This window comes from Phoxinus phoxinus, assembly GCF_949152265.1.
Source record: "Phoxinus phoxinus genome assembly, chromosome: 12".
Taxonomy (NCBI): Eukaryota; Metazoa; Chordata; class Actinopteri; order Cypriniformes; family Leuciscidae; genus Phoxinus; species Phoxinus phoxinus.
In genome coordinates, this window is record NC_136887.1 from 5,908,319 (window position 1) to 5,925,663 (window position 17,345).

At 37.3% G+C, this 17,345-nt stretch overlaps 1 protein-coding gene across 2 annotated transcripts in view; it reads right to left on the bottom strand.

Moving 5' to 3' along the window:
• thoc2 (THO complex 2) overlaps positions 1–17,345 on the bottom strand; it is a 119,606-nt gene that overhangs the window by 79,551 nt on the left and 22,710 nt on the right. For both annotated transcript variants that reach the window (XM_079630205.1, XM_079630204.1), the window contains exons 7-10: positions 16,352–16,485; positions 14,858–15,018; positions 12,847–12,939; positions 10,560–10,709 (exon numbers count right to left, since the gene is read on the bottom strand). In XM_079630205.1, coding sequence (XP_079486331.1) covers positions 10,560–10,709; positions 12,847–12,939; positions 14,858–15,018; positions 16,352–16,485 — 538 coding nt within the window. The remainder of the gene's footprint in view (positions 1–10,559; positions 10,710–12,846; positions 12,940–14,857; positions 15,019–16,351; positions 16,486–17,345) is intronic.

Genomic DNA, 17,345 nt, shown 5'->3' on the forward strand with positions numbered 1-17,345 from the left:
ATGAGCGCAGGACACACCTCCACACACGACATCATTACACGCGAGCGACTCTGATCTTCACACACACACACACACAACATCTGTGTTGTTCCTTACAGCTTACAAGTCACACTAAGGCAAAGTCTAATTATCCATAACAACTACTGCAAAACCTGGATTTCCATATATTCAGTTGGATGGGGTCAGTGTTTAAACTAGGCTGCCACTAACAATGCTAGGAATAAAAAATTAATAAAAAACTAAATTCACAAATGATCAAAGCACAAGAAAATATATGCACAGTGCATTCTTTTCCTTTAATATAATCATGCTTTGAATGCCGTGTGTGTGTTATCCACTTGTTCATGTTTTAAGTACTGCAAAAGTGACGTCACTGACAGGCTTTCTATGCAAATTGTTCTGATTTCACTTTAATTTAACATTCTTGAAATCAGAAACGGTTTAATCTGATTTACTCAATGTTACATGTGTGAGAGAAAAGGAGACGCTCTAATACTATTTATAAAAAATAAAATAAAAATACATTAAATACGCTTTATTATTAGATTAATCACTCAGACCTGATCTTCATTGTCAATATGAAAAGTTAACTTTTAAATGTCAAGCAATAAAACATTCTCTAAATTATTCTTGAGCAGGAATCAAGGGGTCATATCATGGAAAACACAATATTCTTGCTCTGTTGAAATAAAATGACTGTTGTAACATTCAGACATAACTTACAACTTTCCCATGAATTTACCAGACATCGATGGCTATTATATTTCTCAATCTCAAGTTCAAAACCACAGCAAAAGCTAAATAAAATAAAATGCATACACTTTACAGATTTGGTCAGATCTCCCAAATAAGCATAGAAAATTTTCATAAAACATTATAGTAATTATAGTAATAGTCAAACTAAGAAATTATTATTGTGCTTATGCCTTATTTTGTCCCAAACTTGACATCTAAATCAGCCAAATAAGTGAGTGTTGTGAAATGCCGGTTTGGTAAGTATCCTTGTAAACACAGTCGGTTATGTCTTAAGTGAACGTAAACAGTTGAGAAAGAGTGTGTGTGTGTATCAGTATATTGGATCCGTGACGCTCTTAAAGTGACAGCAGCCTAATAAATCTGCTGCAGTCTGTCATGTTAATCACACAACAAAAGACTCTTGAATGAATAAACTGTAGTTTTAATAAGGATAAGTCTATATTTAATGTATTTTAGATTTAATTACTTTATTCAATTTCTGTTGTGGGCTGTTACTTATCTGAACACCACTGTTAGTACATCTTCCTGAAAAACCCAAAGCACCATTTCATTTGTGTTTTTGTTCTGTTGTGTTTTCGTAATTTAGTTTCTAGTTCTTATTGTATTGCTGGCCGTTAACGTGTCTTCTGTAACGGTTTTGAAGATTTTTACTTAAATTAAATTCAACCTAGAATTCGTTTTTGCTGAAGTATTGATAATATGTGACCTGATCCAGCAAAATGAGTCACAGTGACACAAATTTCAAAACTGAAATTGTGGTATTAATGGAAAGAGGAGACCATAAGCTTTCAAATGATATCCTATTCAAAGTCATACCTTGAATGGTTGTAAAGATATACACGTTTGAATTATGGTCGTCTGTCCGTCTTTTTCCAATTGAAAACCTGAGAAAATCGCTTTTAAAGTTTTTTGTTGACATCTTTCAAAATCCATTGCATTTAAAGGAATAAACTATTTATTTTACAGCTTAATTTGACCAAAGACATTAATATATAACACGACATTTCTCAAATTAATCATATTTAATCGTTTTGAGGAGATCTGCTAGCTTGTTTACACAGAGCGCTGCGAGTCTGACAAGGAGGATGGCTGGACCAATCGCGTGCCGGTCAGTTCGAAACGGGGCTTCCCATTGACAAACGATCAGCGATTGTGTACATTTCTAAGCTTTTTGATTGGTTCTATACAACGTGTAACACTATATTTGGACAGCAGAGATGGTGACGTTTCAGGGGACACCTGGGAAATGCTCAATGTTCATTTCCACCAAATTTAGTATAACTTTGTAAACTTTAATAGTCATTTAAATACCTTTTCTCAATTATCTGGACTACGAAACTTTGGGAGATTATTTTTGAATGCCTGTTCTTTGAAATTAGCACACAAAAAAAAAATCTTTTATTTCATTGTTTTTCCACATAATCGGCCTATATCTTAAAATGAACAAAACCAATGTTGTTTTCGTCAACGATGACGATAATGCAATTATTTCGTTGACGCACATTTTTTTTATGACGATAACATTACGATGACTAGCTAAAAATGGCTCTAAGGTGACTAAAACATGACAAGACGTTTTCGAGTTTTCGTTGACAAGACGAGATGGAACGAAAATGATTATAAGTCTGACGTTCACATTGCATGTCATTTCTGCCTATTTTGCGTGAAATCGGTCTGTTTTGAGCTAAAAAAAAAAAAGTATCAGCAATGCCGCATTCTAATCGTTGTTTTGGGTAACGTTACGCCCACCCGGCTGCCGCGCACCAGATTCCACACAACAACAACCAGTGTTGCCAGACGTACGATATTTATCGTATTTGTACGATAATTTTGACCTCTGTACGATCAATAATGAAAAAAATCCCAGTGTACGCTAATTTCAGAATTGCCCGCAAATTAATCTCCCGGAATCTAGATCGAGCGAGCAAGAGCGCGCATGTGTAGCGTGCACACAGCAGAGAAAGGGAGCGAGAGACCTTGCGTGTGTGCCTCACGAAGCGCATGTAAGGACCCAACCAATCGAATTATTCAGAAAGTCTAGTTTATTATGCAAAGGGTTTAAGGTTAACTGTTGTTTTATGAATTGCAACACTTGCTGCAACCTGTCAAACCTAAGCCCATTTCCAATACTTTTTTAACCTAAATTAATTTGTTAAAGACTACTTTTTTTTCTTTTCTTTTTTTTTACTAAAATTGACTAAAACCTTTTTGCGTTTTCGTCGACTAAAACTTGACTAAAACTATCAAGTTTATAAGTGAATAAAATGTGACTAAAACTAAAAAGCATTTTCGTCAAAAAGACTAAGACTAAAGGCCATTGCACACTGAGTCCGAAATTCGCATCCGAAATTTTCGCACGTTAAAAAATAAATACGACCTCACATTGTCAATCACGCTTGCACACTGCCTCCGAAACTTTCGTCCGTCATAAAAAAAATCGAAACGGGTTCGATTTTCTGCGTTTTTCGCATCCGTAACAAGCAGTTTGAATGGTGTTTGAATGGTGCTTTGACAATTCAGAGCCACCGAATCACGAATACGAAAAAACGCATACGAAAATTTCGGACTCAGTGTGCAATGGCCTTAAGACTAAAACTAAAAGGGCTGCCAAAAAACAACTGAACAAAACATATAGACATTTAAAATTACTCACATCCTGAAATATGACTGATTATATCACCCACCACCAGCAATGATCGAGTTAAATAATCATGGTATCAATATTGAGCAAAATAATAATGATCATGATTATTTCCCATAATCGAGTATTGTACCATGTACTTCTGAATGAACCGAACGTTTTTAATGCACACAGGGTATCTGCACATTTTTTAAAGTCAAATTTAAGGCTTTTTAAGACCTTTTTAAGACCTGAAGAAATAAAAATTAATACCGTACATTAGGGGTGTGCAATATTAACAAAAATATATCTCGATATTTTCAAAGTTTTGTTGATAATAATTAGATGATATTTTACTGATTTTGTACTGGTACCATTAGGTTTGTTGTTGACAGCAGACTCACAAAGATATTCATATTTAACATATTCTATCTATGCAGTGGTCAGTTCACAGTAGTGACTGAAATAAAACATTTTATTAAGGGGCAATATTTGCCACCTTAAATTGATTTCCAGGGGCATTTTCACCTAAATATGGAAATTATTTCTAAACATATTTAGAGGTATGCATCACCTTTTATGTCAAATTCTAACATTCAAATTAAATTCTATTAGAATAAGACCGTACCACTGTCAAATTAAATAATTAAATTAAAATCCATCCTTGCAGTGCAGAGGTGACACAGAAGCGGCATCCGAACTGGCATTACTATATTTACACTTCATTTGCAATTGCATAAATAAAGCTATTCAAGATTTAAATATGAAATTATTTATAATTTTAACATTTTAATTAAAGGGTACTTTAAATATGAAACTAAACCCGCCAGTAGGTGGCAGTAAGTCACTGTCTTAATAAGCGAGTTGTTGGAGTTTTATTCAACCGATTTGTTCAAACGGCCGATTCATTCATTGAATCAAATGATTCGTTCAAAACGCCGATTTCAGTTTTTAAAGGGGGGGTACAATGGTGTTTCATGTATTCAGAGTTGTTTACAGTGTTAAAGAGATGGATTCTCATGCTAATAATGGCCAAAGTTTGAAAAGTTATTTTGAACGAATAACAGAGAATTTCTGTGCTGAAAATCATACTTCCGGGTTGCAACACGTTTCGGCTGTTTTTTTTCTATCGTAGATCTAATGACGTAGACCAGAGTGGAACTCCTTATATGAGCATTGCTCTCGGAAAAGCGCGTTCACGCACACGTCGACCAGAGGAGAGAAAGACCGCGCTCATCGACGCATAGACATCATATATCTCTATATAATATCTATGCATCGACGCGCTACTACCGGAAATCATCATCAGCAGCGCTAAATAGGAATGGTTGATGTCAAGAATGTCTCCAAAAAAGTGTGTTTTGGGATGTGAGGGAAAGTTTACCTTGTTCAGCTTCCCAAAGAACCCAGTGTTACTGGAACAGTGGATGCAGTTTGTATTTCCGGGACAGCAAAGGAGTGTGGCAAGAGCGGTTTTGTGTTCTGGTCATTTCAGTGACGAATGTTTTATTAACAAGACCCAGGTCGTCGCTGGATTTGCAAACCAAATACTAGATATATAGTAATATGGCCTACCGCACCACGATCGATAATAAGCAAACCTTCCCGGGCGCTCCCGCTTGACTCTATAGAGCTGGTAAGTCCCGCCCCCTCCGTAAAACCCCGCTGGACCTCAAAGTTGAAAAACCATCAATGCAAGTGAATGGGAGAAAATAATTATTTTCTGGTCCCGTTCGAATTGTGCCATGAATGTGAACATATGTTGTCTGTGAATTTTTTATATAATCTTTCATGTTACAAGTTTGACAGTATATGGTATGATTCGTCGGCTAGCAGTTGTGGAAAAGACATAACGAGAAAGACTACATGTCGCCTATGTGACGTCACTGCATAAAGTTGACTTACCCGTGGTTTTCGCCAACCTCAACGATTTTGTCCTCTCCCTGAAAGAAGGCGGTGAAGTGCACCAAAGACACAGCCATGTCTAGCGGGATCCGTGAGCTAGAGCCGTGAGCTCTAGTGGTGTTGACGTTTCAAACGCGTCGACAGCAGCGAAGAGTTGTAGTCCACAAAGTGCTCTCACACAAAGTCTACCCGTATCAAACTTCTACCCGCTAAATTGTAGCATTCTTCACACGAAAGATTATATAAAAAATTCACAGACAACATATGTTCACATTCATGGCACAATTCGAACGGGACCAGAAAATAATTATTTTCTCCCATTCACTTGCATTGACGGTTTTTCAACTTTGAGGTCCAGCGGGGTTAGCGGAGGGGGCGGGACTTACCAGCTCTATAGCTCCGCACACGCCCAGAATCAAGGACCTCGGCTTTTTCCGGTTAGAATCGGAAAGCTGTATTTTTATTTTATAAATATGATGAAACTAAAGACTTTTTGGAGATATTAAGGACGCACTATTACTCTAAAGGTACTCAAGATTAACATGAGATTGACTGAAACTAAGTATTTTACCCCCCCTTTAAAAAAGAATCGCTGTCTGTTGGACTACAGTTTCATTATGAAATTCTCTTCGGCGAAATAAAGGGGGAAACAAACAATATTGACAATATAAAAAGTAACACACAATGTTAACTTTATTGTTAATTTAACTGTTGTATAAATTGTGCACAGGAAAACGGCACTCTTGCTCGTGATATTCTAATATAACAACATAATATGATATAAATCTAATAAGACAAAAACTCATTTGGGGACATACCTATAACTGCACTGACACATCACGCAGTGAAAGCATGAGAGACAAACGCGATGTCAGCTCGAACTCGCGGTGCCTCGTACGTAGTTAAAACAATGATTACAATATCATCATAATTCATAGACAATCCTAAGCACAAAGAATGAACTATTGAACTGACATTATTATTACTCTTATCCTCTCCTCTCTCGCGTGCAGGAGACAGACGCAGGCATACGCTGCCGTAAATGACGCGAATTGTCACGTGAACATGCAAGCAAATCCACAAAGATAGAATAATAAAAACAATACGTACGCTAATTAGATCGTTTTCATTTGGAAAGCATTTAGATATGTCGTCAAAGTGTCATCTAAAATTTAAGACCTTTCATAGGTAAAAATAAGACTTTTCATAAGTAAAAATAAGAATTTAAGACTTTTTAAGGCCTTAAATTTTAAATATCGAATTTAAGACTTTTTAATACTTTTTAAGGATCCGCGGGGACCCTGGCACAGTATTTTATAGTCCAGCATGCATTCTGAATGCATTATCTGTCATTATACAGTCCAGATTGAATGTAAAGCATTAAGTTAGTTCACAGCATGACTAAACTGCAGCTTATCTCTGCGTCTGGAAGTGTGTTGTGTGAACCAGTCCCTGAGAGCACGCTGTATCTGGACATGCACTGCTGTAATCAAGCACCTGATCAGCATTTACACACCGCTGACATTCACACGGATTTATACCATTAAATGCTCAAATAACTCTTCTGTGGTCTAGTGTCAACAAACTAATCTTCTGTCGATTTTGGGGCAGTTTGTTCATTTCTGGGACCCGGTTGAAATCCACAAAGTATAAACACTATGATTGAATTTATTGACAGTGATAATCATTAGCAATGGACAGAACAAAATCTAATCATGTATGAAGTCTTGGAGTGTAAATGCTAAATAATAGTCCTGCCACGTCTCCATGTAATATGTAATGTGCTACTTTGTTGTTGATCTTATTACTTTTCAAATCAGTCACAGATGTGACACAAATTCACAGATTTTTAAATATAAAACCGTTCTAAGCACTTTGTTTTACGATCTGTCCTGACTGCTTACTTTTTATTTCATGAATAAATGGGATAAGTTAATATTACTAACTGTTTATTTGCATTTATTGTCAGTTCACGCGGTTAGTTATTACTAACAAACAGAGGTGTAAAGTCCAGGTTCAGAAGGTAAAAGTCCAGTATTTTCTTCTAATCACCTGGATTTGCTAATTAGCAGTTCTTCAGCCAGGAGAACTAATTGGTGAAATCAGCTGGAGGAGTTCATGAGTGGAAGAAACATGTGACCCTGGATCACAAAACCAGTCACATGACGCACGGGTATATATGTGGCAATGGCCAACAATACATTGTATGGGTCAAAATTATAGATTTTTCTTTTGTGCCAAAAATCATTAGGATATTAAGTAAAGATAATGTTTCATGAAGATATTTAGTAAACTTCCTACCGTAAATATATAAAACATGTATTTTTGTATTTTAAAGGAGATTTTTTCAATGTTTAAATTTTTTTTGCTCCCTCAGATTCCAGATTTTCAATAGTTGTATCTCGGCCAAATATTGTCCTATCATAACAAACCATACATCAATGGAAAGATTATTTATTTGGCTTTCAGATTATGTATTAATCTCAATTTTAAATAAAAAAATACCCATGTGACTGGTTTTGTGGTCCAAGGGTCACATACGGCAGGACTTTTACTTTCTGACCCCTGGACTTTACACATAATAAAAAACAATAATAATGTTCAAACTAGTGTTGTCAAAAGACCCGGAACTTCGGTACCATTTCGGTACTAAAAAAATTAAATGGTTACGGTACCAGCTTTTCTTAAGTACCGGTGGTACCGAAGTATCGGATTAATCCGGTTCTTGATGCGCTGTCCGAACGGTGCACAGTTGCGTCCTCTTCATAAACACACTGAGACATGGCGACCGGCGGCGCTGCTAATGCGGTGGCTCTGAATCCACTTGTTGACCAGAAAGGAGGAAAGAGCCATTCACAGCGCGTTTTTTGCGCGTGCATGGTTGCATAGCAACGACAGACGCAACGGGGAAGTATCATCAAATAATTAATTGATTTCTAGCCCTTGCATTAGCTTTACTACTAGATATATTCATTGAGATGAGAAATAAAAAGCCGCCCTGTACAGCTATGATCAGCTGTTCGGCCGAGCTTTCCATGTTGTTACGGAAAGGCCGCTGGTTTTTGTCACATGACCTGTTGAGATGCTTCTATTTTAAGCCGCTCACCTACATTTGAAGTAACGAATTTGCACGCGCATAAAACGCGATATGTGAACGGCCCCTAAAGAGGTATCGTGTGCGGTTGTATCTAGTTTAAAAGGCCTTTAAAACATGAACGCAGTTTTGGATTAAATAAAAGGACCGTCAAGTCAAATAAAACACGTTTTCTCTCCTGTTTAGTTGGTAACACTACAATAAGATATCATTCATTAACATTAATGCCTTATCTAACATCAACACATTGAGTGAACAATATATTTTTACAATGTTTGTGAATGTTATTTAATACAAACACTTGATTGTTCATGAACAGATAAAACTTTTGAATTTAAAAATGTATTAGTAGGCTACATTTTTTAATTACCCCAAGGAGAATAATTGCTTCAGTGTATATTAGGGTTGTGCCGATAGACGATAGTATCGTGTATCGACGATAGTCAGTGATATTGCCGATGGCAGATGCCTTTGACGATATCAATACGATAATGGGCTAATTTTCTTATTAATGTATTACATTATTTTTATTATTATTATAATAAAAATAGTATTGTTATTAAATTAATATTAGGAACTACAATTAATTTGCCTTGCCTAAATTTAACGACATCACCTCATAGCCTAACACTCACCATCACGCGCGTATGATGACTCCAAGATTTTTTTTTTTTTTTTTTTTAAACAGACACAAAAAACTACATCCACATTAAAATTGAATTGCAAGGTGATCCATTCACAAATTGTCACAAGTGCTTGTTTTAACGGACGCATCATTCTTATCCAGATCCAAGATGAAAACGGCATTGTTGTTCGTCAGTAGGCCTATTGTTTTCATAGCACATTATGGTTACACATTTGTTAGTTAACAAAACATTTAATGACATTAATAACACTAAAAACAATACAATTACAAAATATTAATAATAATAATAATATCACTAAAATAGCCGGCGGCCAATAACATGTTTAGATCACGAACACAGCACAACTAAACACTTGTTTAACAATAAATATTCTTCTAATTTTTTCACTGTCATTAATGTAGGTCCACAAGAGAAATATTAAGGCAGTAAATTAAGATAGTTGCTATACCGTTATATCCATCGTCGTCTCTGAGAGGAGAATGTGGCGTTGACAGATGCCAGCGAATGAGTGCGTTTACAAGCACATACTTAACCTTATTATGCTGAATAAACTGACAATCCAAAACTGAAAACTGTTTTCCTTTATCGGAGTCAAGTCAGAAGTTTTAGTATAAACCGATCGACTCTGTTTGCCCTTAACTCTGATTTCTCCCGGCATTTAAAACACATTAACCCGCGTTCGTTGCGCTTATTGAAGAGCGCATATATGAAGTGCATCCAGACAGACAGAGAGAGCACTAGGAGGACAAAATCCCAAACTCCGATCTTTCCTGGTCCAAGAAATTATTAAAACGTGTTCTAATCTCCTGCAGAAATAGCCTACAGTCAGAATGCTGCGTCTGTAACGGCATGAGAGGATGTGTGTCCGTACATTTCCCGCTGACATTTTGAAATACTCTGAGTCAGATACAAAAATGATTTGATCTTTTTTTTATCTCACTATACCGGGAAATAAACTGATTTAGCCTATTAATAAACACTCCACCTTTACCAGCAAAATAGAAAAAGATTCTCATATATAAAACGAAGTAATAAAACAAGCAAATTAATAGGTAAAAAAGCAAGTTAATAATCAAATAAGTAAGCCCCGCCCCCTCACGATAATATCGTGTATCGCCGATCTCACAGGCTGACGATAGGACGATATGAAAATGGAGCATATCGCCCAACACTAGTGTATATAACTATTGTTAGGTCATTTTATCTAATGTTATCTAACAAATGGATATACACTTTAATATATGCAAATTTAATCTAAATTAGCTTTGGTACCGAAATTGGTACCGAGAACCGTGGATTTTCACAGGTATCGGTACCAAATACTGAAATTTTGGTACCGTGACAACACTAGTTCAAACACTTGATTTCTTCAGTATGGCTTTGGAATGACATGAGCGAACAATGACCATTTTTATTTGTGGTTTACTATTTCTTTAACAGCAACACTGAACAGTCATTTTCGCATCGCCACTAGTGTTGCAGGAGTGACACGCTTCAGTTTAAACCGACTGAATAAACCACAGCGGAGATCAGTCACCTTCTCGTTCTTCTCCTCCTCCTTCTCCTTCTCCTTGTCCTCGGTCTTCTCGGAGGGCACGACCACCATGGTGAGTTTGCGGGCGATCTGCTTGGCCTCCAGGTTGTCTCTCTTGTGCTCTTCCACGATGTTGGAGTCCAGCGGGAGGAGCTGCGTAAAGAGACGTGTGTGTTTCTCAGTGTTAACATCACAGCGCATCAGGACCACAAACTGCTCTGTTCAGATAGGGTCACTATTAACACAAATCAGAGCAATGCACCATCATGTGTCCTAGAGCAGCGGTTCCCATCCTTTTTTGTCTGAGACCCCCTTCACATTTAATGATATTATCGCTCTTGTAAGCTTGCAGCAAGGATGACAAAATATGTTGTTTTCAAACAAACGGTATGTTTACTATAATCAGATGTGTTTATACACAAATAATAGCCTATAATATTGAAAATACAATAACAAACACATCAGTAGGCCCCTGTGTAATTTAAAAACGTAAGCCTAGGAGTAGCCTATAAACTGGCCCTATTTGAAATGCAATAAAAATATTCACACTGGTGTGTGGGTAAAAAAAAAGAAAGAATATGCTATTACTAAATGACTGCTGTCTGGGACCTCAATACCTGCATGTTATTTGTGAGGCTTTATCAATGTGAGGCTTTATTTTTTACGCTTTTGGCGCTATCGGGAGCGATAATAAACTTGCGTTTATTAACAGAATAATGCGTCTTTCGGAAGAACATTGTAGCCGGAACTACTTCTCTCTGTGTACGTCTGTGACGAGTCAAGCTGGTCCTGGGCTACTCGATCCGAACCCGTGTAAAATAGTCCCAGTGTAAACACTTATTATAGGAGTACAATAGTGGTTCAGGATAAGACAAAAACACGGATTGAAAAATGGATTCATGATGAACTCGCTCATTATATAAATTTTGAACAGAAAAAAGTTGAGTTTTATTTAATGCTCATTGCTCAAAGCTTTTCAAAATACGACGTGACCCCCCACAGAGCTCGCTGAGGCCCCCTTGTGGGCCGCGACCCCCCTGTTGGGAACCGATGTCCTAGAACACAAGCTCAGTGTGTCCAGGGCTGATGACACGCGTCATTGAGTTTCTCTCTTCTGCTGAACATAAAGGAAGATATTTTGAAGCATGTTTGTAACCAAACAGTTGATGGACCCCATTGACTTCCATAGTATTTTTTTTTTCTTCTACTATGGAAGTCTATGGGGTCCAAAACTGTCTGGTTACTGACATTCTTCAAAATATCTTCCTTTGTGTTCAGCAGAACAAACAAACTCATACAGGTTTGAAAACAACTTGAGGGAGTAAATGATTTAAATGAATTAAAAAAATTTAGGTGAACTATTCCTTTAATGAATATTCTCCCATGATTTGACTGCGGTATTAAAACGAGCCACCAAATTGTGTATTTCAGTTGCAGATTTTGCAACTGCATTTCTCTCTCTGAATATGAAATGTGAATATCTAAATGGCATTAACCCAAGCATGACATCAAGCTGGCACTACGTTGTAAGCTGCTCTATTATGAGCGCGCTGCTCCAGATACATGTAGGTCCCAGCATCAAATATTCAATCTTGTCCACATGGACACATTTTAATACCATGTGTAAATAGAATTACAGATGCACTTTGACTCTAATAAGCAGAATTATGTTTTTAAACCACCTAAAAGGATGAAGTTTGCTGCCTGCTCTCTTTAATAGTAAGTTATCTGACAATTCCCATTAAGACAGAAAAGGAAGATGTGGCTAACGTACATGAAAAAAAGTTCATGACATCACCTTTCTCCCAAGAGCACAGATTAGGGGTTAAATGTGAAGACGCGATAAACAGGCCCCAAAAACGCCATCGCCGTCTCAAAACGAAAGGCACATCTGATCAAATATTTTTATGTTTTCACCCGCGAGCGTTCAAAACAGGGCCTAAGATCTTCAGGAGCACTTGGTGTGTGTGTGTGTGTGTGTGTGTTCAGGGCTAGGACTGAAGTCTCCAGGTAAAGGACTGGGCACCCCCGGGTTAAACTGTTGCATATCCCTATATTTCATGTTCACAGCCGCTAGACGCCGAAACGTTGCTATGATTACCACCATATCAGTCATCGCACTTTCGTCAGCGACTCACACACTGATACACATTTAAATGCAGCAGTCGCTCCTGAAACATTGCAGTGTGTGTGTGGCCCTTGCTCCACGATTACAAACCGCTCCAAAAGTCTAGTATGGTCACATCTGTATAGTTTCAGTGCTGATGTACGGCATGATTGCTCCACTCACATGAGCGTAGAGGTCTTCGAGAGCGATGAGGTTGTGTTGGAGAAGAGCTGCAGCGATGTGGTACAGAGATGATGGCGTCTCTCCATTCGGCTCCTGTGGACACAACAATAAACCAGATCAACATGACTACGGACAGGGAGCAGGGCCAGCAAACCCAGGTGTGCAAAACTATATTTCCACGTTTATCTACTTTTGTACATTTGAATAAAAGTTAAGTCAAGAAAATGATACTTGTCATCTTGTATGAGTCAGTGAATATTACAGCACAATAATATGAATTAAAACTAAAAGGGAGAGTTATTTAGAATGGTTGCCAAGGCAACTGATATATTCTGCACTGCAATGACGAACACTCAGACACACAACGACTGGAAATACTTCTGAAAAAAAATGTGCCAAACTTTTTGACTAAAAAGTTAAATGCATATATGAGAGTCGAACAAGAGTCAGAATGAACTTTTCCATTAAGGGGCTTTTAAAGCTTGTAAAGGCAATTTTTATAATTACTTTTTCAAATATATCGGTGTCGTCTTTTTGGTATACTGTCGACTGCTACAAATAACACGATCAACTTTAAAAAGAAAAAAAGCTTTCCACTGCAGAGGTGGAAGAGAAACTGCATCTGACAGGGCATTTAGGAGTATTTATTGGTTATCTGCTAAATGTGAACATAGAAATTAAATGCAACGTGATCAGATTTACATTCATTTAGCATTTTAATTTATTTGTGAAATGTAAATGCGTTTTAGTTTAATTCGGCTGTAATAGATTTAGTTGTAAAAGTTATTTTGCAGGGGTCTTTTTGCCCCCTTATCTTGAATTTAGGGGCATTTTGTTCATTTTGATGGCATTTTTTGTTTAATTTCTAACCCTGGACCAAACAGGCAGTTCAGCATGTGCTATAACACCGACACTGTCTAGGTTTGGAGTAAAAGTATTCAGTCACATGTCTGTGTACTAATCCTGTCAGCTATTTTTTTTTTTTTTATCTTAGTCCTGACTCAAATATGCTTTTTAAATAGTATTATATTTAGTCAACCTTCTCGTGTCTTGTTTATTCAACTTGTAGTCGACTAAGTATTTTTGTCTAGTTTTAGTCTGATAAAACTTGGTTACATTTGGTCATGCTGCATAATGGTTAAATTGATCATCATGATTATTATGCTCATAATTATAAAAATCGCAACAATTGTCGTCATTTAAGAAACTTATGTTTACATTTCATCAGAATTATGGCACTTTTTCTCCTAAAAAGCACAAAAGAAGAGAATATCAACTCCTATGCATGGTTCATTTCACCTAATCTAGTTTCCAGACTTATTATAGGCTATTTATCATATAAATGTACACACTCTACATTATGAAAACGGGCCAAAAAAGAAACTTAAAAAAAAAACCCATGAAATTCATAATAGTAATTCCAATATTTCCAAATTACACAGTTTTTCTATTAAAACAACAGCATAAAAGACTGTAGTGTCACACATTGTGTATTGCATTTATTCAGCTTCATCAATCGCAAATATAGTCAAGAGATTATTAACATAATTATGAACATAATTTAGCATGTTAATATAGGTCACAGTTATTGTTTAATGACCTTGGTGTCGTCTTGTCATCGTGTTTATCACAGTAACGTACATATTTTGTGACAGCAAATAAAAAATTATGAAGGCTTTAATCAAATAAATTGATAGTATAACACTTTCTTCAAAACTATATCTACATGTTTAATGCCTGTAGGATTAAAATTGAATGCTTTTTAAAGCCATTTAAGGCCTTAATTTTCACAAAATCCATTTAATGACTTTTAATGCTTTTTAATGCCCCGCGGAAACCCTTGTGTCATGTTAATAAAGTCACAGTTATCGTTTAATGACCTTGGTGTCGTCTTGTCTCATCCTTGTCACGGAAAAAGGTCATCGATGAACATTTTGTCGTCTTACTAAATGAACACTACTGTGTAAGTAATTGTAATGAAAGAGATCTGATCATCGCTGATGGACCATACCTGGTGGAACTTGAACTTGAAGCCGAGCATGTGGCAGAGGGTCTGGTGCTCGCACATGTAGGACTTGATCAGAGGGATGAAGAACTCATCGTGGTCCGAGCGACACTCGTACACCTCTAAGATGATGTCCAGCACTCGGTTCGGGTCCAGATTGAAGCATCCTGAGGACACAATCACCTCATGATCTCAATGACCGTTGTGACAGCTGGACTTATGACAGCTGGTTTGCGCTCACTCAGCTGATCAGAAACTTCAGTTCTGGGCTGCAGTCCCAGTCATTATCAGGGCTCAACAGAGACGGCCCGATGATGACCCGGGGCAAGAGGCAGAGTTTCATCTGTCGCTTACACTACATGTGTTTTTATTAGTGACGGGTCAATAACACTGTGTCCGACACAGATACTGCAACGTCTGCCAATCAGTTTAAAACACCTAGCCTTCATTAACTTGCTAACTACACTCTACTGCATTATAAATAAAGAGAAAACGGTATTTGTTTGTACTAATATATATATTTATATAAACACATTTAATGGTATAATGCCCTTTTCATAAGATGTAAAATAACTCTCTGATGTCTCCAGAGTGTGTATGTGAAGTTAACTCAAAATACCCCACAGGTATTTTTTTATATAGCTTGTTAAACTTTTGTCACTTTTTAAAGAGTGAGCAAAAATGCACCGTTTTTGTGTCTGTCCCTTTAAATGCAAATGAGCTGCTGCTCCCGGCACACGGAGCTACAACAGCTTTTATTTATGTTTACATTTATGTAGCTGAGTTAACCATCTTCTAATCATTGATTAGCATATTCTGTCTTGATAATCTATAAATCGTGTTCAGGGGGCGGGGTTTATGTAAATTTTAGGGTTGGTGATGTCACTAACCCGGGAGGAATGTTGTGTAGTCTCTACCAGCCGTTTGTTGTAGTCCTTAAAAAGCGATTTATTTAAAAGCAAATATCTCCCTTTGCTTTGAACTTTGAGCGTTGTAACTTTGCAGTTGTTGTTTCTGCTCAAACAGCAACATTACACACTAACTACAGTTAGAAAAGTGAAATCATAATCAACCACCCCTTTAAAGAGCAGATCGGGAACACGCGCATAAAGCATATTTTACTAACGTTATTATAAATGTACATTTATTTGTATATATCATATTAACAGCAATAAGATATTACCCATGTTTCCATCTACTTAGTCCAACTTTGGATGGAAACGGCTCTTTGACGACTGACACAACACTGTCGTTTATTGACACTGCTGTCGTTGCCTAGCTTTATCGTAATCAATGTGAAGCTAATGAGGAAATCATGTAGACTTTAATTGCTTTTTATTATTAAATTCTCATAGTCATTCTGCAGAGACCTTGAAGGTTTGCTGAGAAGCAGCACTGAACTTCAAGAAGATCTACTGTTACCCATCATCATCATCATCATATTAAATAATGAATTGTATCTCACGGTGATTAGGAAAGGTGATGCGGTGTGTAGCGTACCTATTAGCGACTTGATGTTCTCCAGGACGACGTGGCTGGTGAGATTCCCGGTCAGATCCTGGCCGAGCTCCGTGATCAGCTTAGCGTAACCTTCATTCTCCTCACGCAACAGATTGAACTTCTGCTGTTTGTAACTACAGAGTGAAAGATGGATGGGTTACACCGTGACCGAACAATAACTTCACGCAATCATCTCGAAATAACGAAGCCCATCAGAGCGGAGGTCTGGTGGTCACGGGCCCTCAGAAGACGACATGAAACCAATTACTTCATTCCAACATGCTTGTGTCAAAGAAACGGCTGTTCTGTGGCGTGTGAAGAGCTGTGGCGAGGGCTTTCAGGGCAGAGGCCACTGTAATCTTGATAAAACTCATTAAGAAAGACCAACACAAAGGCATGAAATTAATCATCATCAGGGGAGTTCGGGCTTTGCCTTTCATTTACAGCAAAATGAGGCTGGGGACATTTTATAGATTCACAACAACATGCTGAATGTGCAGAAAGTGTCTGGAAGAGAACAATACGGCACACGAACTCAAGGTGTTTTATACACGAGGCTCGATCTAAACGCTCGACTGTCGTCTGAACTCAGCTCAGGTCCAACTCTTGCGCTTCAGATGCAAATCATCAGGTACTTAACAAGTTATTCAATTTGCTTTAATGTCTCTAAGGGGAAAAAACTACAATCCCATGGTGCACTGCGAATTATATTAAAAATGGAATTAAAAATGATGGATAAATATAAAAATATTGATTATGTACATAGAAGCAGTATATTTATAAATAATATAGTTTGACAGCACAGGGAGACTGACTGTCTACTGTTCGCAGTGCATCATGGGAGTGGGCGTGCTCTTAAGAGCCTGTTTGGTGTGATTGACTTGTTTCGATTTCTCATAAATCAGAATCATGGGTAATGTAGTTTTTCCACCAGGAATTCTGCTGTAAACATGATTATATAAAAAAATAAGCTGAAAATGCTGGCTGATGATGT